General features: G+C 43.8%; 1 protein-coding gene across 2 annotated transcripts; it reads left to right on the plus strand.

Moving 5' to 3' along the window:
• Positions 1 to 665: 665 nt before the first annotated feature.
• On the plus strand, positions 666 to 23,729 carry LOC139022917 (cadherin-related family member 5-like). Of its 2 annotated transcripts, none has more exons than XM_070434626.1 (15): positions 666 to 1,074; positions 5,161 to 5,267; positions 5,543 to 5,754; positions 5,900 to 5,956; positions 6,099 to 6,191; positions 6,287 to 6,373; positions 10,001 to 10,111; positions 11,822 to 11,995; positions 12,226 to 12,316; positions 12,503 to 12,609; positions 12,782 to 12,982; positions 13,109 to 13,240; positions 14,557 to 14,635; positions 16,301 to 16,491; positions 21,827 to 23,729. In XM_070434626.1, exons 2-15 carry the CDS (start codon positions 5,201 to 5,203, stop codon positions 22,730 to 22,732), a joined length of 2,508 nt encoding a protein of 835 aa, XP_070290727.1. In that variant the 5' UTR covers positions 666 to 1,074; positions 5,161 to 5,200; the 3' UTR covers positions 22,733 to 23,729. The 2 variants fall into 2 exon arrangements, with proteins under 2 accessions (XP_070290727.1, XP_070290726.1); XM_070434625.1 differs by having other exon boundaries at positions 666 to 1,041.
• The last annotated feature ends 800 nt before the right edge of the window (positions 23,730 to 24,529 follow it).

Raw genomic sequence — 24,529 nt, forward strand, 5'->3', positions numbered from 1 at the left:
CGAGAGCAAGAGAGTGTGTGTGTGCCAAGCGGTTTAAAACCTTGTCAAAAGTAATTAAGGAATTGCATGGTGCGAGTTACCCAAAGGCCTCTATAAAAAGAGGGAGACAAAGAGGGAGGCATCTGGCTTTAGAAAAGGGCTGCTGTACTGTAAACTGATGAGAAGTGATTGTAACTGTACTATGATTTAATCAACAGCAGAATAGATACCAAGGTTAACACTACCAAGGTTAACACTACCAAGGTAAGCTATACAGTACTGTTTGGGGTTGATAGAAAACATGCTGCAATAATCGCTTTACTGTATTTATTTATAATTGTTTTCCTCATCTGACTAATCATTTTCATTCCGACACCAAAATCCATACTCCTACAGTATGGCAGCACGTTTGTCGGTTTAATCCTAATCGGTGGTGTTGCAATGTGTTGCCATTAACAGTGCCTCTGAAGTTGGAAGGGAAACCAAGGCCTCTCTTCCTGCATGGATTCACAACACTAATGGGGTGTCATGATGATTCTTCAGCACACCGAGTGATCCGTCAGACACTACCCAGCAGGGGGCTCATAGTGACTAGTGAGAGTGATATGGGGGCTCGGTGGGAGAGCTCTACTGACACCCCTAGGCTGGTTTAGTGTCATTAGCATTAGCAGCACAGCCAGCATTGTTCTCGGTTTAACCTCCCTCTCTCTTAACTGCTGTACTGGATGGCTAACCTGTCCTGGAAATACCAGCTAAGCCCCCAGTCTGTGCTCAATGCAGGAGCTCTTAATGCTCTCTCCCAACACACACACCTCCCTCTTTCTCTCCCTCTCTCGCTCTTTCTGCCACGCTCCCACGCTTGGGGAACAAGGCTCAACCGGTGGTGGTGGGAGAAGCGGGGCTGTCGTCACTGCTCTTGATTGTTTGACCCTGGGAGAAAGTTCTGCCACAGGGGGAAATATGTGTCTGAAACCAAGGGGCTGGAACAGACAGAATAGGAGAGGGATACCACGAGCGTGAGAGCCTCGGCTCAGGCTTTGACCATTCAGCTACCGGACGCCAGTGAGTATGGTGTGAGCCTACATGTAAATTAGTGTAAGTTAGTATGTGTAGAAGAAAATATGTGTGTGTGTGTGTATGAGTGTATGTAAGAATGTGGGTGAAGTGCTAAGCCTCTGAACAAATTGTCACATCATTGCGACATCACATCACCTTGAGTTACATGTGCATTAAAGGTCTCCGACCTCCATTGCCTTCTAACTAAGTGGTGATAATTGCAAACAATAACCTTTAGTCTAGGGAACATAATATTACAACTGAATTCATATCTGGTGTGTGTGACCAAAAATATCATAATGGATTAACCTTCTGTTATGCTATGACTCAACCTGGGTATTCATTTGTGGATGTCTATCAATGTATTACGAATTTCAATTTGTACAATATGTTATGAATATGCAACGTTACCAATTCCAATTTGCTGTGGCTAACGTTAGCTAGGTGGCTAACGCTAACGTTAGCTAGGAGGTTAACGTTAGCTAGGCTAGGGCTTAGGGTTAGGGGTTAAGGATAGGGTTAGGGATAGGGTTAAGGATAGAGTTAAGGATAGAGTTAAGGATAGGTTTAGGAGTTAGGTTAAATGGTTAAGTTCAGGGAATGTTCGAAGCGGGCCCTAATGGCTCAGTAATTGCTGTGTTCAGTTATCAAAAGCACTTTGATGAGTTTAGTTAATTGTGATGGATGCAGGGCATGAGAGAAGTTCAGATAGCTTTTCAGAGAGAAACAAACTGGGCAACGCAGGCCTATTCAGCTAGAGCCTCAATTTCCAGCAACAATCAAAGGCAGGCTGGGTGAGGCCGCGTGTCAAAACAGTGCACAGAGGTACTTAAAATAACTACCCGTGTGTTTTAATATATTGCCACCCTTGCACGATTCACTATTTCTTTTAAAATATGTTGAAATTTAGAAGAAAAAAATCTAAATTGAAAATAAGATTTTTCACACCAAAGTCAGAAAATGGCCAGGACTTAATCAATCAGAATTCAAATTAATTTGGTTGGAGGCAGGTGATTCTCGTTTTCCTGGTCATTTCTCAACTGCGGTAGGTTGCCTACATTGTGAAAACAGCCATTCAAACAGTTTTGAAAAGAGAAAAGAGAATATTCTGCTCCATTGCACTTCATTGTAAAGTGCAAGGGAACCAATATATAAGTGCGCAACTGTATGTAAATGCAAGTTTGATGAAAGCTCCTCTACAACTTCTGCATCCCTCTGTTAAAACGACCTATTAATTGTATTATTATAGTGAACCAGATTGACCCAGACACAACTGGGTGACACAAACACAAAAGGGGGAAACACAAACACACACTTATGCCTACATCTGCCAGGGGCAGGTGTGTCAAGTCGGGCTGGATAGGATATAGAATAATATTCAATATGTAATCCCCTGTTATCTGCCCGTGTGACAGAGACCTGCTTCCTGTTGCGAAGGTATTTCAATCAGATTAAAGACGGTATTAATCCAGAGACAGACTGACTCCACTCCTAATAACCAGTAGACACACACAGCATTATCCACAGCCTTACCAGCTGCTTTATCAGTCTCTACTCTTTTTAATAGATGTTCTATTGTGCAATACAAAAAAAGAACTGTTCCAAGAAATGTATCATTTCATTTTCATATACATGCCACACTAAATTAGTGAACTGATTTGTTTTTTGGGGTGAGGGCCATGAACCCAATCAATATTATATATGAAGTGTATAAAACATTAACACCTGCTCTTTCCATGACATAGACTTACCAGGTGAATCCAGGTGAAAGCTATTATCCCTTATTGATGTCACTTGCTAAATCCACTTCAATCAATGTAGATGAAGGGGAGGAGACAGGTTAAAGAAGGATTTTTATGCCTTGAGACATGGATTGTGTACGTGTGCCTTTCAGAGGTTGAATGGGAAAGACAAAAGATTTAAGTGCCTTTGAACAGGGTATAGTAGTAGGTGCCAGGCGCACCGGTTTGTGTCAAGAACTGCAACACTGCTGGGTTTTTCGCGCTCAACAGTTTCCTGTGTGTATCAAGAATGGTCCACCACCCATTAGACATCCAGCCAATTTAACAACTCTGGGAAGCAACTCAATATTAGGAAGGTGTTCTTAATGTGTTGTCCAACATATCCATGTTGCCATCGTTATTCCGATTTGGCACATTGAGACAATTATATTTTATCCGCATCAAATCAGCAGTTATAATCTTAATTGCTACGCCTGTAAAAGTAATCACATTCATCATAAGGTACTACTTGTACTGAACCATACTATTGTATTGAACACCAAGTAACCATGGTGACTTCCATGAAATTTCAACTGAAAAAGTGAGAGAAAAAAACCTGTACATTCTGTATTTCTGTTACTAAGCAAGCATAGTATCACTGAGCATGCATGATCTCAAGTAAAGGAATCTTTGGGCATCCATCGTGATGTACCTGTAATTCACCTCATGATTCTCTTGCGCTGTTAGGTCAGAGAGGTCAGACAAGACCTTCCAAACACACAACTCAGACACACAGCCTGATTCTCACACTGAACCTCATAGCTACACTGAGCAGCGTGTGCATGTTTACACTCAAGCCACAGGTGGCATCTAAACACACTGTCATTTAAACAATAAATAGCAAACAGTAAAATATATTAAAGTAAGATTCTATGACAGTTGGCCTCCCGAGTGGCGCAGCGGTCTAAGGCACTGCTTCGCAGTGCTAAAGGCGTCACTACAGACCCGGGTATGATCCCGGGCTGTATCACAACCGGCCGTGATCGGGAGTCCCATAGGGCGGAGCACAATTGGCCCAGCATCGCCCGGGTTAGGCGAGAGTTTGGCTGGGGGGGCTTTACTTGACTGATCGTGCTCTAGCGACTACCTGTGGCCAGCCGGGCGCCTGCAGGTTGACCTCGTCGTCAGGTGAACAGTGTTTCCTCCGACACATTGGTGTCGGTCATGTTTCGGAGGGCGCATGACTCGACCGTCACCTCCTGAGCCCTTAGTGGAGTTGCAGCGATGAGACAAGATCGAAATTGGGGAGAAGAAAAAAAAAATTGATTCTTTGACAGTAAAGTTTTGAGAGCAGTAAAGGTGTGTGACCAATCCAGGTTGACTCCTGAGAGTAGGAAGGAGGGTGCCTGACACTCAGTGGACACTCGTAGGCAGAACAATCTGATAAATGGACCAAGCAACAAATGACTAGCCTGGGTGCCAGTCTGTTTCTGCTCTCATGTCAACTCCCTATGGCAATGTCATGCCAAACATGTTTAGCATGACAAGGAGAGGAATAGTAAACTAGACTGGTACACAGGCTAACAATTGACTAGCACTGGCCCCAGGCTAATCAAACTGCAGTCATTTAATGTGATCAACAACATAAAACAAAACAAACATGAAAGGATTACCGAAGGGAGTGGTTCATTAGTCAACATTAGTCATAATGAATTACGATAAATAACACAAGTTGCCTTGTTTTGGTGTAAGACATAGGCCTAAAAAAACATCAGAGAAAGGAAAATATTGAGGATTTAAAAGTTGATTATACAAGGAGCCAAAAAAAGCTTTCAGGCACTGAGAACACTTAATGGACACTGAGGTGGGGTTTAACAAGAGAGGCCGCAGTGAAAGTCATGTTACCCGGGCTGATTACCGTAACTGCCTTGGCAGAAGGCTGTTAGGAGTGACCAAAGATGGACTAAATAGTTTGTAGCAGTGGTTCCCAATCAGGGGTACTAGGCCTATCCACAGGGGGTACTTGAGAAGACTCATAAGAACCTAGTCCTACTGATAAAATGCACGAGGGGCTACTTCAGGGGTACTCTGGGCAGAGCAAAATTCAGTAGGTAGTAAAGTAACCAAAAAAGGTTGGGAACCACTGGTTTATAGTATTAGGAGGACTAGCGGTGAATGCCAGGATGTTAACAAAGGGGAAACGGTTGTCAACTAATGCTGGACCGACTGTACTTCATATTGGAAAACAAACTATCTTAATCACTAAAGTGTTTTTGGATCCTGGTTACCTAAATGCTGTCAATAATGATTTGCATATAATACAGAACTTAACATCCGGTCTCTGCTGGATTAAGTTATGAAAATGTAACACCGCTATTTTTCTGCTGGTTTCTGCTGGTTGCAGTTGTGGCTGAGAGACTGGAGGCTCAGGAGGCTAGAGGAAGATGTTGACTCCATGGGGGTTGTTCCTCTGCCAGCTGGCAATAAACACATCCTACCATGTCATCAAAGGTAGGCCAGAGTTCAATCAAACTCTCACTGTGGGGAATAGCGGTCTTGCTTCTTCAGTTGCCTCAACATGAAACTGCAAATACTGTGTGACCACTGGTATCATGTTATGGTTTTAGTAATTAACCACTTAAACCAAAATTACAATGCCACCTGGCCTAATAAAGAGAACAACGCTACTTATGGTTGAACCGCTAATGAACATAAGTCATTGACATTTAATTTAAGTAATTTAATTGAGAGCCATTGACCCCAAATCTGTGTCTGTTGATTGACAGCCAGCCTCTGTCTGGGTGGGTCGGACATCTTTGCAACGGTGAGCGAGAACAGCCCCGTAGGAGAGTTCATAGCGAACCTCAGCATCATCGGGGACCCTACAGGAGTCAATAGCATCCGCTTGTGCCTCACCGGAGAGAACGCCAATTGGTTCTACCTTGAAGGGAGAACCATCAGGCTAAACTCATCCATTTTAAGAGTCCTGGATCGAGAGGTAATAAGACATCACGCTGTTGCTGTCCTTCTGTTTTAATTCTTATACCAGAAAACCAGTTATCAGTTTTGATTGAATAGGACACATTACTATCTTTGACAGTTCATACTTAACAAGTATAATTAATAGCTTTTTTCTCTCCAAGCGCCATGGATCTGTTTTGATGGCAGCATTAACATGTTATGAAGATGACATAATACAGGTAAGGCATCTCAATTACTCCATCTCAACTAGGCCTACAGCATGTTATTCCCAACCTTTACATTTAGAATGTGAACCGACTCAAAATGAAGGAGAGGAAATACCTACACTGAATTTCTGAAAATACTGTTTTCTTTCTCTAGAATGAATACAGGGTCATAGTTGAGATCCTGAATGAAAACGACAACAAACCAAGGTTCTTTGAGAAGACTATACAACCACGTTACATAAGTGAGGTAAAGATACATCTCTAGATCACACTTTGATAATATAGATAATCTTGTGTTTCAGATGCATAATGACAGGTCTTCTGTATTTCATCAATCCTCAGCTCACTGCAGTCAACTCTGTAGTCTTCACCGTCAAGGCCATCGATGCTGATGGAGACACCATCACCTACATCATCGACAGAGCCTTGGTATGAAAAATGGCACCAACAGATAGGGCTGCCGTGCTTCTATCTCTTAAGAAACTTTGCAGTATTTTGTTTTTTTTATGTGTTATTTCGTACATTATTAGCCCCCCCAAAAAAATGTCTTATTACATACAGCTGGGAATAACTTTTGGATATCAGAGCGGCAGTAACTCACCAGCATTACGACTAGGAATACGACTTTCCCAACTCAGATCCTTGTTCGTACCCCCCAGGACAATTGAACTGATTCCAGAGGCTGATCCAAAACACCGCCGGTGGAGGAGAGCTACTCGGAGTGGACTTCTAGTCCGACTCAGGAGGCCTGCACACCACCCACCGCTTCCGAGTATATTACTTGCTAATGTTCAGTCTCTGGATAATAAAGTTGACGAGCTCAGGGCGAGGATTTCCTTCCAGAGAGACATCAAGGACTGTAACATACTCTGTTTCACGGAAACATCGGGATATACTGTCTGAGTCCATACAGCCAGTTGGGTTCTCAGTTCATCGCGTAGACAGGAATAAATATTCTTTCCGGGAAGAAGAAGGTCGGGGTTGTATGTTTCATGACTAACTACACATGGTGTAATTTAGATAACATACAGGACCTCAAGTCCTTTTGTTCACCCGACTTAGAATACCTCACAATCAAATGCCGACCGTATTACCTCGCAAGAGAATTCTCTTCGGTTATAGTTACAGCCGTGTATATTCCCCCTCAAGCCGACACCACGACGGCCCTCAAATAACTTCACTGGACTTTATGCAAACTGGAAACCACATATCCTGAGGCCAAATTTATTGTAGCTGGGGATTGTAACAAAGTAAATTTGAGAAAAATGCTACCGAAGTTCTATCAACACATTGAATGTAGTACTCGCGCTGCTAAAACACTCAACCACTGCTACTACAACTTCCGGGATGCCTACAAGGCCCCCCCGCACTCCCTTCGGCAAATCTGATCATGACTCCATTTTGCTCCTCCCTTCCTATATGCAGAAACTCAAACAGGAAGTACCTGTGCTAAGGACTATTCAACGCTGGTCTAACCAATCAGAATCCACACTTCAAGATTGATCATGCGGACTGGGATATGTTCCGGGTAGCCTCCGAGAATAACATCGACGAATACACTGATACGGTGACTGAGTTTATCAGGAAGTGTATAGGAGTGTATAGGAGACTATTAAAACCTACATTAACCAGAAACCGTGGATAGATGGCAGCAGTCGCGCAAAACTGAAAGTGTGAACCATCGCATTTAACCATGGCAAGGTAACTGGGAATATGGCTGAATACAAACAGTGTAGTTATCTCCTCCATAAGGCAATCAAACAGGAAAAACGTCAGCATAGGGACAAAGTAGAGTCGCAATTCAACGGCTCAGACACGAGACGTATGTGGCAGGGTCTACAGACAATCAAAGACTACAAAGGGCAAACCAGCCACGTTGCGGACACCGACGCCTTGCTTCCGGACAAGCTAAACACCTTCTTCACCCGCTTTGAGGATAACACAGTTCCACCGACGCGGCCCGCTACCAAGGACTGTGGGCTCTCCTTCTCCATGGCCGATGTGAGTAAGACATTTCAGCGTGTTTACCCTCGCAAGGCTGCCAGGCCCAGACGGCATCCCTAACCACGTCCTCAGAGCATGCGCAGACCAGCTGGCTGGAATGTTTATGGATATATTCAATCTCTCCCTATCCCAGTCTGCTGTTCCCACATGCTTCAAAATGTCAACCATTGTTCCTGTACCCAAGAAAGCGAAGGTAACTGAACTAAATGACTATCGCCCCGTAGTACTCACTTCTGTCATCATGAAGTGCTTTGCGAGACTAGTCAAGGATCATATCACCTCTACCTTACCTGACACCCTAGACCCACTTCAATTTGCATACCGCCCCAATAGATCCACAGACGATGCAATCGCCATCGCACTGCACACTGCCCTATCCCATCTGGACAAGATGTAAGAATGCTGTTCATTGACTATAGCTCAGCATTCAACACCATAGTACCCTCCAAGCTCATCATTAAGCTCGAGGCCCTGGGTCTCAACCCCGCCCTGTGAAACTGGGTCCTAGACTTCCTGACGGGCCGGCCCCAGGTGATGAAGGTAGGAAACAACACCTCCACTTCGCTGATCCTGAACACTGGGGATGCATTCTCAGCCCACTCCTGTACTTCCTGTTCACCCATAACTGTGTGGCCACGCACGCCTCCAACTCAATCATCAAGTTTGCAGACGACACAACAGAAGTAGGCCTGGTTACCAACAATAACGAGACAGCCTACAGGGAGGAGGTGAGGGCCCTGGGAGTGTGGTGCCCGGAAAATAATCTCTCACCCAACATCATCAAAACAAAGGAGCTTATCGTGAACTTCAGGAAACAGCAGAGGGAGCACCCCCCTATCCACATCGACAGGACCGCAGGAGAGAAGGTGGAAAGCTTCAAGTTCCTCTGCGTACACATCACTGACAAACTGAAATGGTCCACCCACACAGACAGTGTGGTGAAGAAGGCGCAACAGCGCTTCTTCAACCTCAAGATGCTAAAGAAATTTGGCTTGGCACCCAAAACCCTCACAAACTTTTACAGATGCACAATTGAGAGCATCCTGTCGGGCTGTATCACCACTTGGTACGGCAACTGCACCGACCGCAACCGCAGGGCTCTCCAAAAGGTGGGCGGTCTGCCCAACGCATCACCGGGGGCAAACTACCTGCCCTCCAGGACACCTACAGCACCCGATGTCACAGGAAGGCCAAAAAGATAATCAAGGACAACAACTACCTGAGCCACTGCCTGTTCACCCCGCTATAATCCAGAAGGCGAGGTCAGTACAGGTGCATCAAAGCTGGGATCGAGAGACTGAAAAACAGCTTCTATCTCAAGGCCATCAGACTGTTAAATAGCCATCACTAGCACATTAGAGGCTGCTGCCCTATATACATAGACTTGAAATCACTGGCCACTTTAATAATGGAACACTAGTAATGTTTACATATTTTTCATTACTCATCTCATATGTATATACTGTATTCTATCCTATTCTACTGTATCTTAGTCTTTGCCGCTCTGACATTGCTCGCCCAAGTATTTATATATTCTTAATTCCATTCCTTTACATTTGTGTGTATTGTTGTGAAATTGTTAGATATTACTTGTTAGATATTACTGCACTGTTGGAGCTAGAAACACAAGCAATTCGCTACACCAACAATAACATCTGCTAAACACGTGTATGGGACAAATAAAATTTGATTTGATTTGACAATACCATGAGTTTGAACTTAGAATCATTATGGGACAGTGTGTGATAGAATTGAGAGAGTATGAAGAGTTAATTGACAGCAGTCAAACTGTATTTTTACCAATAAAACTCCTCGCTCTCTAGTAGGCACTTCACCACAGTGTTGAATCCTGTTGTCATGTTCCTGTTTATTTCAAACAATGACCCAATATATACACTTATAGTGACAACCCAACATCTATTCAAATGAAATCTATTTTAAATGCTCCTGTACCTCCTAACCTTGCTGATTACACCTCTGTGTCAATCGCTCGGTAGACCATCTGTGCACTAAATTAATGAGCATTCATTTCCATGTTTCCTCTCATCCCAGCCTGATGCCAGTTACTTCAGGATAGACCTACCCAACAGTGGTAAAGTGATCCTGGACAAGCCATTGGACTATGAGACCAAAACCCAGCTGCAGCTAGTCATCTACGCTGTGGTAAGACCTGCTACTTATCAGAACTGGGTTCAAATAGTATGTGTTTTCTTTCAAATACTTTGACCGTCTGATTGAGCCTGTCTGAGGTACCAGACGGACGGGGTTGCACTTCTTGGACTATTTAAGTGAGCTCATTGAGTCAGACATGCTCAATCAAGCACAGCTGAAGAATTTGAAAGAAAACAAATACCATTTGAACCCATTTCTGCTACTAATCCCCTTTTTCATTAATTAACAAGAACACATTGAGGCCAGAGGCCAATAATTCTGAAAGCCAGAGGCTATTACTGTGTACTCCCTGCCTAGTCATATAATATAATTATAATCTGAAAATATGTAATCTATTACTACTCAACTATTTATGAGTAAAGCCATCCTCAAATACTCCGTGGAGAGCAACCGATCATAAATAGTTACAATGCAAAGCACATTGCATCTTACAGGCAGCATCATTCTCTAACTTTAAATCTCAAATGCTGTGGAAGGACATGGCTGGGCTGAATACTGGTCTCCCGACCATGTCTTTGTCTTCCCTTACAGAAAAAACACATGAATTTCATGTGATTTTGTGTGATCTCATGTGATCAAATGTAATTTCATGTGAAGTTAATGTAATAACATGTGACAACATAAAACTACATGTGACAACATGTGAGCACATGGAAGAATATTATCTCATGTGAAACGAATGTGAAATAAAATGTGACAACATGGGGAGGAAACATTCCGACATGCAATACCATGACACTACACATGTAGTGACTGTATTTTCTTGACTGTATTTTTAACAAGGTTGGGATTTAATTTTAAGTCCAAAGTGTAGCAATACAGTCGAAATCGGTTACTGACACAGACACTGTGGCATAGCAGGAAGATCGGAATGCTGTAAACCAAGAGGTTGTGAGTTCAAATCCCAGGTAAGACATGTTGAATAATAATTACTGTATAAATAAACATACACAATGTAGTATTGTTTGTTAAAGTACGTCAAATATGTAAGTTAAAAGTGTTGTGTGTATCACGACTCTGGATGTGGCCCAGATGCAGACACAGGAGGCGGATAGTTAGATTCTCCGAATATTTATTATAACAAAGGGGCAGCCAAAGGGCGGGTCGAGGACAGGCAGAGGATCGTAATCCAAGTCAGAGTCAATCAGGGACAGAACGGCAGGCAGGCTCAGGGTCAGGACAGACAGAAAGGTCAGCACCGGGTAGAATAGAAAACAAAAACTTGAGAACAGGAGAAACGGGAAACATGCTGGTAAGACCTGACAAGACGAACTGGGAACAGACAAAGAGATAACGCAGGTATAAATACACAGGGGATAATGGGGAATAATAGGAGACACCTGGTGGGGGGGTGGAGATAACCACAAGACAGATGAACAGATCAGGGTGACAGTGTGTGTATCATAACAACTCATTATTGTTCGCAGGGCATCACCTGTGAAATCTCATGTGATCATGTGAACATCCACATGAGAAACTTCATGTGAAATATCATCTCATGTGAAGTGTTCCAAAAACACATGGTTTCACATGTGCAAAACATGTAAAAATGTCAAATGTGAAATTGTGATTTTCCACATGTGAAATCAACGTGGTTTTTCTGTAAGGGTTTGCTCTCAGTCTTGCTAGGTGGAAGAGTTTTCCATTATATTGGGCATCATTACTGAAGCTTAGATAAAATAATAAAAATATCTACTCCAGGAAACCAACACCAAGGAGTGGTACAACACTTCCGCCTCTCTGACTGTGAACGTGAAGGACGGGGACGACCAGTACCCTCAGTTCCTACCGTGCACACCTATCTCCCAGGACAACAACCACGCGATTGTCTGCACCAATCCCATCTACGCAGTCAACATCACAGAAAAGGACCAGGTCATGACTACTGCGTAGTTCTTTCATTGTAGAATTTGAATTATATGGGATGTGCATACTGCATACACTATAGATTTTTTTTTAAATTAACCCTTAATATATTAAGCAGGAAAGACACTTGAAGTTAGAAATCTCTTTTGCGAGGGCAACCTGGCCGGAGTCAAGATCTAACAATTGATTGATTGAACAATCCATGTGGATTCTAAGATGCAGTAATTCTCTGGTTTCAGGACATGTTGCTGAATTTCTCTCCTGGTCCAATTCATGCCGAAGATGGAGACAGAAGTCTTGATACGCCTTTGCTCTACTCCATTCTCTCAGGTGTGGGCCTACCTAACAGTGTCTGCTTAATCCATAGTCGCCTATTGAGAGGCCAGCAGACTGCTCTAATGTTTCTTCTTTGAAAGGATTGCATTGCAGCCTTACACTTGACAGAAGTGAACTCATATGGTCATTCTGTGTGACATCCGGTGGCCTGTGTATTTACCTGTAACACATGTGCCTCAGGTGCTGACAAAAACAGGTTTCAGATTGACAACCAAACAGCAGAGATCACATTGACTAGACGGGTGGAAAACAGACACCTGACACCTACATTCCGACTACGCATCATGGTAAGAAAATCTTGAATGAAACAACGATAAAAGCACTAGTATCAAAAAGCCACAAATAAGACGATAAGCGCCGTACTAAGAGCCTTTTAAAATCTAATTTGGTAACCAAATAGACCTGAAATGGGATCTTCCTGGACTGTTTGACATTGAAAACACCATCAATCATCTACAGGCATCTCAGCTGAATGACCCAAAGAAGTACAGTGTGGCGACAGCGCTGGTCCGGGTGCTAGCAGAGAACCGGTTCCCTCCCCTCTTTAACAGAACCACGTACAAGGGCTTCATCRTCGAGAGCTCCAGYCCTGCCACGCTAGTCTCCACCTATGGGAACGAGGTGCTTCTCATCCAAGCCATAGACCAGGACTTTGTAGATGTAAGCGGTGGGATAATATGTGTGTCTGACTAAATTTAGTTCGTTTAAAGGGATAATAAACAAACGTTTTTTCATCCCATGGTTCTTGGTACATCCTGTCTTGCTTCACCTTCCCTCCATTTGCAGGGGGTGAATCCAAAAATGCATTACTCTCTCCCGCCCACATCAGCCACAACTGCACTGTACCACATCACCCAGGAAGGGGTTATCATCGCTAAGACCGACCGCCTACGACCCTTCGAGAGGCACATCCTAGAGGTACGATCATAGTCAGACAAATACATACTGAACAAAAATCAAAAATCAAATATAAAACGCAACATGCAATAAGTTACAGTTGATATGATGAAATCAGTCAATTGAAATAAATTAATTTGGCCCTAATCTATTTATTTCACATGACTGGGAATACAGCTATGCATCTGTTGGTCACAGAAACCTTAAAAAACGGTAGGGGCGTGGATCAGAAAACCARTCAGTATCTGGTGTGACCACCATCTGTCTCATGCAGTGCGACACAACTCCTTCACATACAGTTGACCAGGCTGTTGATTGGGGCCTGTGGATTGTTGTCGCACTCCTCTTCAATGGCTCTAAGAAGTTGCTGGATATTGGCAGGAACTGGAACTCGCTGTCGTACACGTCAATTCAGAGCATTCCAAACTTGCTCAATGGGTGACATGTCTGGTGAGTATACAGGCCACGGAAGAACTGGGACATTTTCAGCTTCCAGGAATTGTGTACAGATTCTTGCGACATGGGGCCGTGCATTGCCATCCTGAAACATAAGGTGATGGCGGCGGATGAATGGCACGACTATGGGCTTCAAGATCTCGTCACAATATCTCTTTGCATTCAAATTGCCATCAATAAAATGCAATCGTGTTCGTTGTCCATAGCATTTGCCTGCCCATTGCATAACCCCACTGCCACCATGGGGCACTCTGTTCACAACGTTGACATCAGCAAACCGCTGACCTCCACGACGCCATACACGTGGTCTGCGGTTGTGAGGCCGGTTGGATGTACTGCTAAATTCTCTAAAACGACGTTGGAGGCAGTTTATAGTTGAGAAATGAACATTCAATTCTCTGGCAACAGCTCTGGCGAACATTCCTGCAGTCAGCATGCCAATTGCACACTCCCTCAAAACTTGAGACATCTGTGGCATTGTGTTGTGTGACAAAACTGCAAATTTTAGAGTGGCCTTTTATTGTCCCCAGCACAAAGTGCACCTGTGTAACGATCATGCTGTTTAATCATCTTCTTGATATGCCAGACCTGTCAGGTGGATGGATTATCTTGGCAAAGGAAAAATGCTCTCTAACAGAGATGTTAACAAATTTGTGCACAACATTTGAGAGAAATAAGCTTTTTGTGCATTTTGAACATTTCTGGGATATTTTATTTCAACACATAAAACATGGGACCAACACTTTACATGTAGCGTTTATATCTTTTTTCTGTGTAAAAACCTGGATTTGTTAAACAGTTGGTTAGGGTTAGAAATACACATAGAAGCCTTTTGTGGCTCGAATCTACAGTTCTCTGTAATATCATTATTTATCCTATAGGTGGTCGCTATGGATGAGGAATCAGGTGAGGTTGCTAAAGCCTCAGTCGACATAGAGCTGCTACAAAGAGGCCAGCCAGGTAAGTACAACATTACTGACACGTCAAGGGGGAAGGGACGGGATAGGATACAGGAACCCCACATACAGACCACACCCATAAACACACAGTATCAGCTCTTTGACAGGTAGGGAAAGTCACAATGACAGTACTGTGCACACACAACATATGGATCTGATCAACACTGGTTAATCCACTAGGGCTCTCTGAATGTCAACAAAGAACAATACTATTTTCTTACAGTGTAGCCTGTAGATGCAGGAAAGACATCAATTGAACTCGACCAAAACAATGGAAATGCCATGGCATGCCAGGCAACTATACTCACGCGTCCCCCATGGGAGAAAGATCCAGAATCTCCTCATTGCCCCCCATCAAAAGTAGTCTACAGTTAGACTATGGTATTTCACACTATTTTGGGATAAAAATCAGAATATAGTGCTTGTATGGATGTCAACCCCAATACATGTCATTGTCACCAACCAACCCCATTACACTTAAGATGTCAATATGCCTAGCTATGCTACCAGCTTACACGAATGGCAGTTAACAGAAATCTTTTCTAACCCCGAAATTGACTATATCTAAATATTATGCAGCAAAAACAGGCAAACTGTTTAGTAACCACATTGTGGGCCTGTTAGAACACAAAAATCATGACGGATTTGACAAACATCCACTAAAATCAGTTTCTGGGATATGCGCAAAATGACGGCGTCCTTGTTCTTTCCCCCACGGTCTGCATTCCAAATTATTGACACCCTTGATAAAGATGAACAAAAATGACTGTATAAAATATATAATTGAAAAACGGAGTTAGAGTATATTGTATGTTCCAAAAAAAGGGAAATTATATTATTTTATACTAATACAATTGCTCAGAGAAAGAGATTTTGTTTAACAAGTAATATAATATATATATTTTAAGCTAGGGGTCAAAATTATTGATACCCTGTTTTCAATACCTTACCTTACGAGGATAACGGCACAGAGCCTTTCTAAAATGTCCTTTATATCCTTCCTATGCGCTTATGGACTGCCCTCTTCAATTCAAACCACAGGTTTTCAATGAGTTTTAAGTCCGAAAACTAAGATGGTCATTGCAAAATGTTGATTTTGTGGCCAATTAACTATTTCTTTGTGGCTTTTAATGTGTGGTTGATCTATTCATTAAATATTTGTGACCTTATTTCCATAAGAGGTGATAAGAAGCATAAGAATTTATCCATGCTGGACTACTTAGAACAAACCCGAATGACATAATGCATTTATTCTTTAGCTACACTTGTCATATTTAAGTGTGATGTTGAAGTTATTGTCTTGCTGGAAGATCCACTTATAATCTCCCAGTTCATCCCCTTCAATGCACGGTCAATCACGCCACTCCAGACAACATGAATACAATATGATGATGACCAGTCAACTGGTTGGACGTCAAGCTGCTCGAATTCCCCAGAATGTATTTTCTCCCCATTCAAAGAAGTGTAGACCGAGCGACTGCTTACAAAACAGACACAAACTTTCTCTTCATCTGGGCATCAGGCACAACGTTGGGATGAATGAGTAGGACTCCGCAGGGCTATGAGCACGAGCCGGTGCAAAGTGAAGATAATGGACCAGTTGTGCGGGCAGTTGGACTTCATACGCTAAACTGTCTCTCCTATCCTTCCATCCTTTCCTCCATAGTTCCACGGACACCTTTCGGAGAAGAGCGGTTGTTCAGAGACATGGATGTGAGGATGGCTGGAGGTATCATGGGTGGGATGCTGCTGCTGTTAGTGACCACCCTATTCCTGCTGATCCGATGGGCCAAGAGGAGACGGAGACGGGACCCGGCCAGACGAGGGGCTGTCGCCCTGGGGAAGCACCCCAATGTGGTAAGGGCTGCTCCATGTACACATAACACACACACTGTATCCACACACATGACTCTCACACCCACACAGGGGCAACTAAAGCACGCACACAAGTGAAAGAAAGATATTGATCCAGGTGTTGAAATATTGAATGACCATTTGCTGGCCAGTTGAGACTGAATGAATGCCCAGGAATGGCAAAGAAACAAAGTATAAGTTTGGAACAACATTTAAACCCACTGAGTATTACAGTCAAACACAATGAAGCAACTAAGTAGTTCGCTTATACAACCCTAATCTGAGCTAAATGTGTCATTAACCAGGTTTTCATCCAACCTATTTATGCAAGTAAAAAAAAAAAAACGTTGTTGGTGGACTTTCCAAATGTCGGCAAAACCAAATACGCTACATGAAGTGTGATCTTTTTGTGTCGTCAAATTAATTATGCGAGACATGCTGGAGGAAACACCTTTATGCGCAAATATTGATACAATAACCATCATGTTGAAGTAAACTTGGGAGTCACGCGTTGATATGCTGTGTGGTCCTCCCACTACGACTCGGGAAGCTATGCCGTTTATTAGGCTACTGATGAAATAAATGACGATGAACTTCACAGGGTGGTGAAAGTGCACGGGATCTTGATGCTCCTTTCCAATAAATATCAAAGTGGCTGATTCTGGTGACATGATGATCGATGCCTGACTGCCATTTGACAAATAAAAATATCCTCACTTCTTATCTATAATAATCTCATCACGTAGACTAGCCTACCCGCACTGTATCTGAGAGCTGTTGGCTAGAACGCACGTGACAATACCATAGTAGGCACATTTGCTATTTAACACAACAGTTTTTGTGAAAAAAACTACATCTGATTTTTATCCGCAACAAGTCCATTTGGTTGAAACGACACTGGTGGGAAAATGCACATATTTTCTATATATTTTCTATATGCAGATTTTAGAATACTGGTATGACAATCTGTCGCCAATTGGATGGAAACCTAGCTACTGTCAAATCTAAACTAATCAACCACTTATCTAAACTACAGAGTAATCCAAGGCAAAAAAACATTGGGACTAATATATATTTTTTTTAAACATGTCTGTAACGCCATATCAACTACAATCTTTGAGCTCTGACTCTGAAGTTAAAACTCAGCATATCAGACAGTCTTTCTTTCCTCCCGTCCTCACTCTCTCCCTCTATGCCCCTGATGTCTTTTTTTCACTAATGCTGTTTATGTAGAGCTTAAGGGGGTTCCAGATGGTGAGTTTTCATGAATGCATTGCTTTTACGTATGCACTAGAGTGATGTTGTGGTTGTGACAGTGAGATGGTGTCATGTGTGTTAAATGTTTACATGTGATGCACTTCCATTGCATAATTATGCAAATTAAAGTATGGCACCTGTGGTTGTACTCTGACGTCGTGGTTCTGCATTGTGTTTTGTTTTCCCAAGATGCAGGAACAAGAAAATGTAGTGCAACTTGAGAAAATGTATTGTGGTGAACTCTGTAAATGTCGGTGATGTGTAACAGTAACACATGAACCATAATAGTTACATGTACAGTACAGCTCCAAAAGTATTGTGACAGTGACATTTTTGTTGTTGTTTTGTCACTGTACTCCAGCACTTTGGATTTCAAATGATAGATCGACGGAGGTTAAAGTGCAGACTGTCAGCTTTAATTTTGCACCATTTTAGGGGACCAAAAGTATTGGGACAAATTCCCTTACGTGTATTAAAGTAGTAAAAAGTTAAGTGGTCCCATATTCATAGCACACAATGATTACAGAAAGCTTGTGACTCTACAAATTTGTGGGATGCATTTGCTGTTTATTTTGGTTGTAGTTCAGATTATTTTGTACCCAATAGAAATTAATGGTAAATAATGTATTGTGTCATTTTGGAGTCACTTTTATGTTTCTAAACATTTCTACATTAATGTGGATGCTACCATGATTATGGATCATTCTGAGTGAATCGTGAATAATGATGAGTGAGAAAGTTAGACGCACAAATATCATACCCCCAAGATATGCTAATACAATAACAGGGGAGGCTAGCATTTTTGGTGGGTATGATACTTATGCCTCTGTACCTTTTTCACTATCAGGTGACAGGAGACAAAGGGCTGTGATACATGGTTTTACATCTAGACACATGAAAAGTAGGAAGTATACGGAGGGTACGGGACAACAGAGGACGAACAGCAGAGGGGCTAATGATTTTGGAGCAGGGGGGAAAGGTCTCAGTTTCCGGGGGTGTAGCCGCGGGGCTATAGCGGCGTGCCAGCACATCCGGCTTGACTTTCTTGGATACCGGTTGGTGCTGCGGAAGCGAAGTGGACCGGTCCTTACTGAACCCCTCCCGGAGGTCCTGGTACTCCATGGGGTTGGCGAAGAGGTCCAGAGCAATTTCCAAGCCCCTAGGAAGATGTCCCGGGGAAGGCAGAGCTGACTTCAGGCAATGAGTGTGGCAGAACGGGCTCCAGCCCACGATGGCACCAGTAGGCCAGTCAATTGAGGGATTGTGTCGCTGAAGCCAAGAGAATCCAAATACCACAGGAACCTGCAGAGACTCAATTAGCAGGAATTGTATCATCTCGCTGTGGTTCCCCGACACTCGAAGATTGATAGGGGTGGTTTGGTGGGTGACCCGGCCTATAGAGTGCCTGTCCAGCACTCGAACACCCATGGAAATGGAGAGGGGTTGAGTGGGGATGCCCAGCTCGGACGCCAGGGTAACATCCATAAGACTCATATCGGCCCCCGAGTCGATGAGTATCTGGAGAAACTTGGACTGGTCGCCCCACAGCAGGGTGGCATGGAGAGGGGGGTGAGTAGGGGGAGAAGCAACATTATCCTTAAGACCCATCAGAGTACTCATTCCTACCAATGAGCTTGGTCTCTTGAAGGGACAGGTAGACACATAATGACTGGCAGTATCGCAATACAGACAACGCTGGGTGTTAAGTCTGTGTACGCATTCGGCTGGAGACAGCCTTGCCCTGCCGAGCTGCATCGGCTTGGGAAGGGGCAAATCAGCAGTCTTCGGAGGCTCTTGGAGGAACTCAGGTAAGCTCGAATCCTCTCGGAGACGAAGATGCCGGGGACTTCCAGAGTTCATCAGATGCAAGGTGGGATCCTTGAGTGAGCATTTGGGACCGCAATCAGACCTCTTCTCCCTCCTACGGACCCGTAGCCGACCATCGATCCAAATGGTTAAAGCGATGAGTGAGTCGAGATCCGTCGGAAGTTCCCAGGCTGCAAGCTCGCCCTTTACTTCCTCCGATAATCCGTGCAGGAACTTGTCGAACTGCGCTTCCGGGTTCCAGGCACCCTCCGCTGGTAGCGTGCGGAAATCCACCGCATAGTCTACCACACGGAGGGAGTCCTGCCGAAGCTGGAGTAACTTCCGGGGAGCCTCTCTCCCGGACACCGGAGCCTCGAAAACATCTCTCACCTCCGCCACGAATACCTCCAGACTGAGGCAGACGGCGGATTGTTGCTCCCACACCACCATGGCCCAGGCGAGTGCCCCCCTGACATCAGCATAATAATGTACTCTATCTTCGAGCGATCCGAGGGGAACGAAGAAGGCTGCAGCTAACAAATGAGGGAGCACTGGGAGAGAAAGGCCCGGCAGGTTCTGGAATCTCCATCGTAGTGCTCTGGGAGAGGTAAGCGGGGTTCCTGGGAATCCGGGGTGACGGGGCTTCTACCAGCCGGGTTACTGAGGGGCATGGAGGTTACCGTTGTGGTAGGCTGCCTAGTAGGCAAACCACGGAATTGCTCCCGCAAAGTGTCCAATGCTAGGACGTGACATTCGGCCACGTCCTGAAACCCTTCCATCAGACCACGAAGCAACTCCTCATGTCTACCAATGAGGGCTCCTAGGGAGGAGATGGCGTTGCGGAGCTGGTCCAAGTCTGCTGGGTCAGTCATGGCCAGTTCATACTATCAGGTTTCAGGTAAGGTGCAGACTGTGTTGAAGTAACAATGTGTACTGCAGCAACAGGGGCAGGCAAACGACAGGTCAAGGCAGGCAGGGGTCGATAATCCAGAGTAGTGTGGCCAAGGTACAGGACGGCAGGCAGGCTCAAAACCAGGAGGGCGAGAAAAAGAGAGACTGGGGAAAATCAGGAGCTGAGAGAAAACGCTGGTTGACTTGAACAAACAAGACGAACTGGCACAGACAGACAGAAAACACAGGTATAAGTACCCAGGGGATAATGGGGAAGATGGGCGACACCTGGAGGGGGGTGGAGACATCACAAGAACAGGTGAAACAGATCAGGGCGTGACACTCACTCATCCTTACTCATGATTCATTCAGGATTATCCGTAATCATGGTAGCATGGTAGCACAGAGCCAAAACAATAAAAAAAATGTGTCACTGTCCCAATACTTTTGGAGCTCACTGTATGTAATAGTATTGCATATGTAATTATTGTGAGTTTGGTGATGAGGTGAAATACTGACTTGCTTATGTTTTGCATCGTAGACTGTAGCCGATTTATGGTCAGTACCCAATCCCATGTGTAAGCGGAATATCATAGATTCAGTCATAGAATAGATCTAGTATCTATCTATATGGATTCAGTAAGCTAATGTGTGGTGTTTTAATATTTCGAAAACGGAGTGGCTGCGTGACCAGATTCTCTGGAAGCTTCTTCCCGATAGCTAAACAACCGTAACTTCTGCGTATGTGCTAGTTCGGCTGGCCAGAGCTGAACAGGCTACTCTGGCAAATTTCAATGATGTACTGTCTATCATATCGTTTGGTGTTAGGCTACATGTTATGTTGTCATGTAGCCTAAATGCATTTGGTTTCACACCACATTTAGGATAAGGATATTGCAAAAAAGGTTTGCGTACTGCTTATGTTTGTGCTACTGCAATATCCTTAGTTACAACAGACAGAGAAGGTTGTAGCTACATGTCAATCATGTCGTCTTAAATTAGCCTACAAAATAGATATTTTGGGGGGAACGCTCGTTCAAAGTGCTACAGGGTTTTTATTTCAGCTGTTAAAAAAATGTGTTGCTTAAAGTAACACATGAACAGAATGTGATACGGTTGTTCAGCTCTGTGGAAGAGGCATCCTGGGAGGCGGGGTATGGGCGTGGAGGGGCGGTTTGATCTGGTCGTACAGCCTCAGCTTTTCAAACGTGCTGAAATTGCTTGTCCATAATTGTCCAATGTACTTTTGAAATTCTGAACGAGACCAATGAGACTTTTGCGCGGACCAGGACAACGCTGCATCAGTTGGAACATAACAAGTCACAAAGCAACCATTTCAACTCAAAGCAACCCTCTAAATGCCCCTTCTTTCCATGATCGACAGGTGAACTCGGGCCGGCCCATGATCCCCCTGATCGAGGAGGTCTGCTACCAGAACAAAGGGTTCAGCATAGACTACGAGGCCTCGGGAGGTTCCGAAAGCCTCCATGGGAGACATGGGGTCTACACCAGGAAACAGTCACTGATCCCACCACAACCACGCTCCCACAGCAGCCATCCAGACTGCGGCTCCAGGACCGTAACAGGCGACATGCTGCCTATACTGGTGATGCCAGAGCCCTTGGTTAAAGACCTCACTCCCACCCTCATCTCCAATGGCAGGAAAGCTGACAGCACCATCAGCATGGGGGCTGTGACGAAAGACGAGAAGGAGAAGGAGAGGAATAAGCAGAGGGATATGGAGAAGAAGGAGGAGGAGGAGGAGGAGGAGGAGGAGGAGGAGGAGGGGGAATGGGAGAAGGAGTGGGAACAAGCCGTTGACACAAAAGAGAAGAGATATTCCGAGGGGGAAAGGACGGATAAGTCGAGAGATGTTTTGGGTGCTTCTAGTGGTACTTCTAGTGAGACCGCAGATGTAAGCGAGGCCTCTGAGGACCAAACAAACACAGAAAAGCCTCAGAGCCACAGGATGAAAACACACCAAATCAGAGATCCCAAAGACGGACACAAAAGCACTTCTGAAGAGGAGTCTGAGACAGAAAACCAATATAAGAATATGCACTCTGTGATCTGTCTTTCAGACGATTATGACATAGCCATGGAGGATGAAGCTGGCGCCAGGTCCCGTTGCTCCAGCATCAGGACGTCGGCGGGGGGATCGCAGCGCAAGGGCTCAACGAAACAAACCAGCGACCAAGCAAACAGACGACCAAGTAACCCACAGATGCACCATTCAGACTCACACTCTGGGCTTCAGACTCACATTGAGGAAGATGCAAAAGAACTCTAACCATTTATTCAAAAATAAAACTGACATTATGGAGCCAAACGAACACTGTACACAGACAAAAATGTTTATAAATTGTTTTGTTTTCTTAGTGTTTTTTCTCTCTCCAATTCCAAATGATTATTTTGGGCCTAAAAGAGCTCAACCACTTTTCAGGTCTTGATTGAGTAAATGGACGAATGTAAATCTGAAAACAGAAACGTGTGTTTTCTGTAAAACATTGTGGAACGAGACTTAATGTGAATGAAGTCATTCTGTATTACTTTCATTTGCAGTGTTGAAGAACTAGTATTTCAGAAATTAAAGTCATAATGTAAGCGCAATGCAATGTAACTACAGTGCTAGGGAAGTGACTCTGAAAATATAGTTTACCGAGCTACCAATTACTTCACACTGGAAGAAATTAAGCTACACTAAAGCTACTCTTAAGAAAAATAAAGTGAACTAAAGTTACTTTGAAAAAGTAGTTCATATCTAAATCTGAAATGCCACAGACTACATATTGCAAGAACAAATCACTCTGGAATCAGATGTTAACAGAGTGTGTAGTGAGAATTAGGCACACAAAATGTGTTTCAACTGAGAATTAGGCAGGTCTGATGCCAAAAAAGAAAGAAAATTCTCACCTACTTCACCTATATTTTATTTTCTCGTTGCAACAAAGTAGCGTGTAGTTCCAGTAGTTAGCTACACTGCTACCTGGCAAAAAAAAAGTTATTAACTACTGAAAACACTACCAAGATTACAATTTTGCTACTGCAAAATGTAATTATATTACTTGTTGTACTACACGTAGTTCACTACTCCCGAACACTGTGTAACTATAGTGTACAGTGATTATGTTGCGTCACTAGTGTTTGCTATAGAGTGTAAACCGATGTTTCATACTGTAGATGTCCACACACGAAGACATTAGTGTTGTTTCAAAAACAATGGTTCAACCCCGCTCGAATGATGTGTTCAGCACATTGCAAATAAACACATTTTGTGATTTCAGTAACTGTTTCTAAATTGTGTTTTCTTAGGAATAACTGGAAGGAACGGATGTATTCCATGTGCAGCTATGACAGAATGATATTGGGTGTATATGTAATTATGATATTTGTGTTAATGTATAATTGTAGCTAGTAATAACTAGCTAAAAACTACAACACTTGTCCTAAACATAAAGGCACACTTTCAATCACTGAGAAAAGTTAGGTTATATTAGGTTGATAGGCTTTTAATTGCCCTTGGGCTTCCTGAATCACTCGTCCTGTCTGCCACGAGGCTCAGCAGAAGCCATGTTGACTTCCACGAGCCTGAACGATTGAACGAGTAGCGCTACGTTCATAAAGACTTCCCTAACAATGGCCAATAGGGAGTGGAGAATGGCCCTGACAGCCCATGAGACGTTGACGAAACACCTGGCCATGGGCTGGAGGGTGTGGCTAAACAGTGCCCCGAACAGAGGTGTGATCACCTGTTCCCCTAGCACTACGACTAGTCCCACCACCAACACCTGTGTGCACACAGGTAAAGACAGGTGAACTAAAAGCAACCTAATATAATATCCTTTGAAATAAGTGAATTCTAGTTATTAATCTGAATATACCCATGCACATCATTATCCCTCGGAGAGCAACTTTACCTTGATGACATACTGTGTGATGAAGCTGATCAGCTCTATGATGAAGGCAGTAGCCAGGCTGAAGGGGAAGCTGATGGACTGGAAGATTCTGCGCCAACAGCTGTGGATCATCTTATTCCCCCTGCGGAGACAAAATTAAACCTCAGCAAGATGGTCAATTTAAACATGGA

The sequence above is a fragment of the Salvelinus sp. IW2-2015 genome, linkage group LG3 (assembly GCF_002910315.2).
Source record: "Salvelinus sp. IW2-2015 linkage group LG3, ASM291031v2, whole genome shotgun sequence".
Lineage (NCBI taxonomy): Eukaryota > Metazoa > Chordata > Actinopteri > Salmoniformes > Salmonidae > Salvelinus > Salvelinus sp. IW2-2015.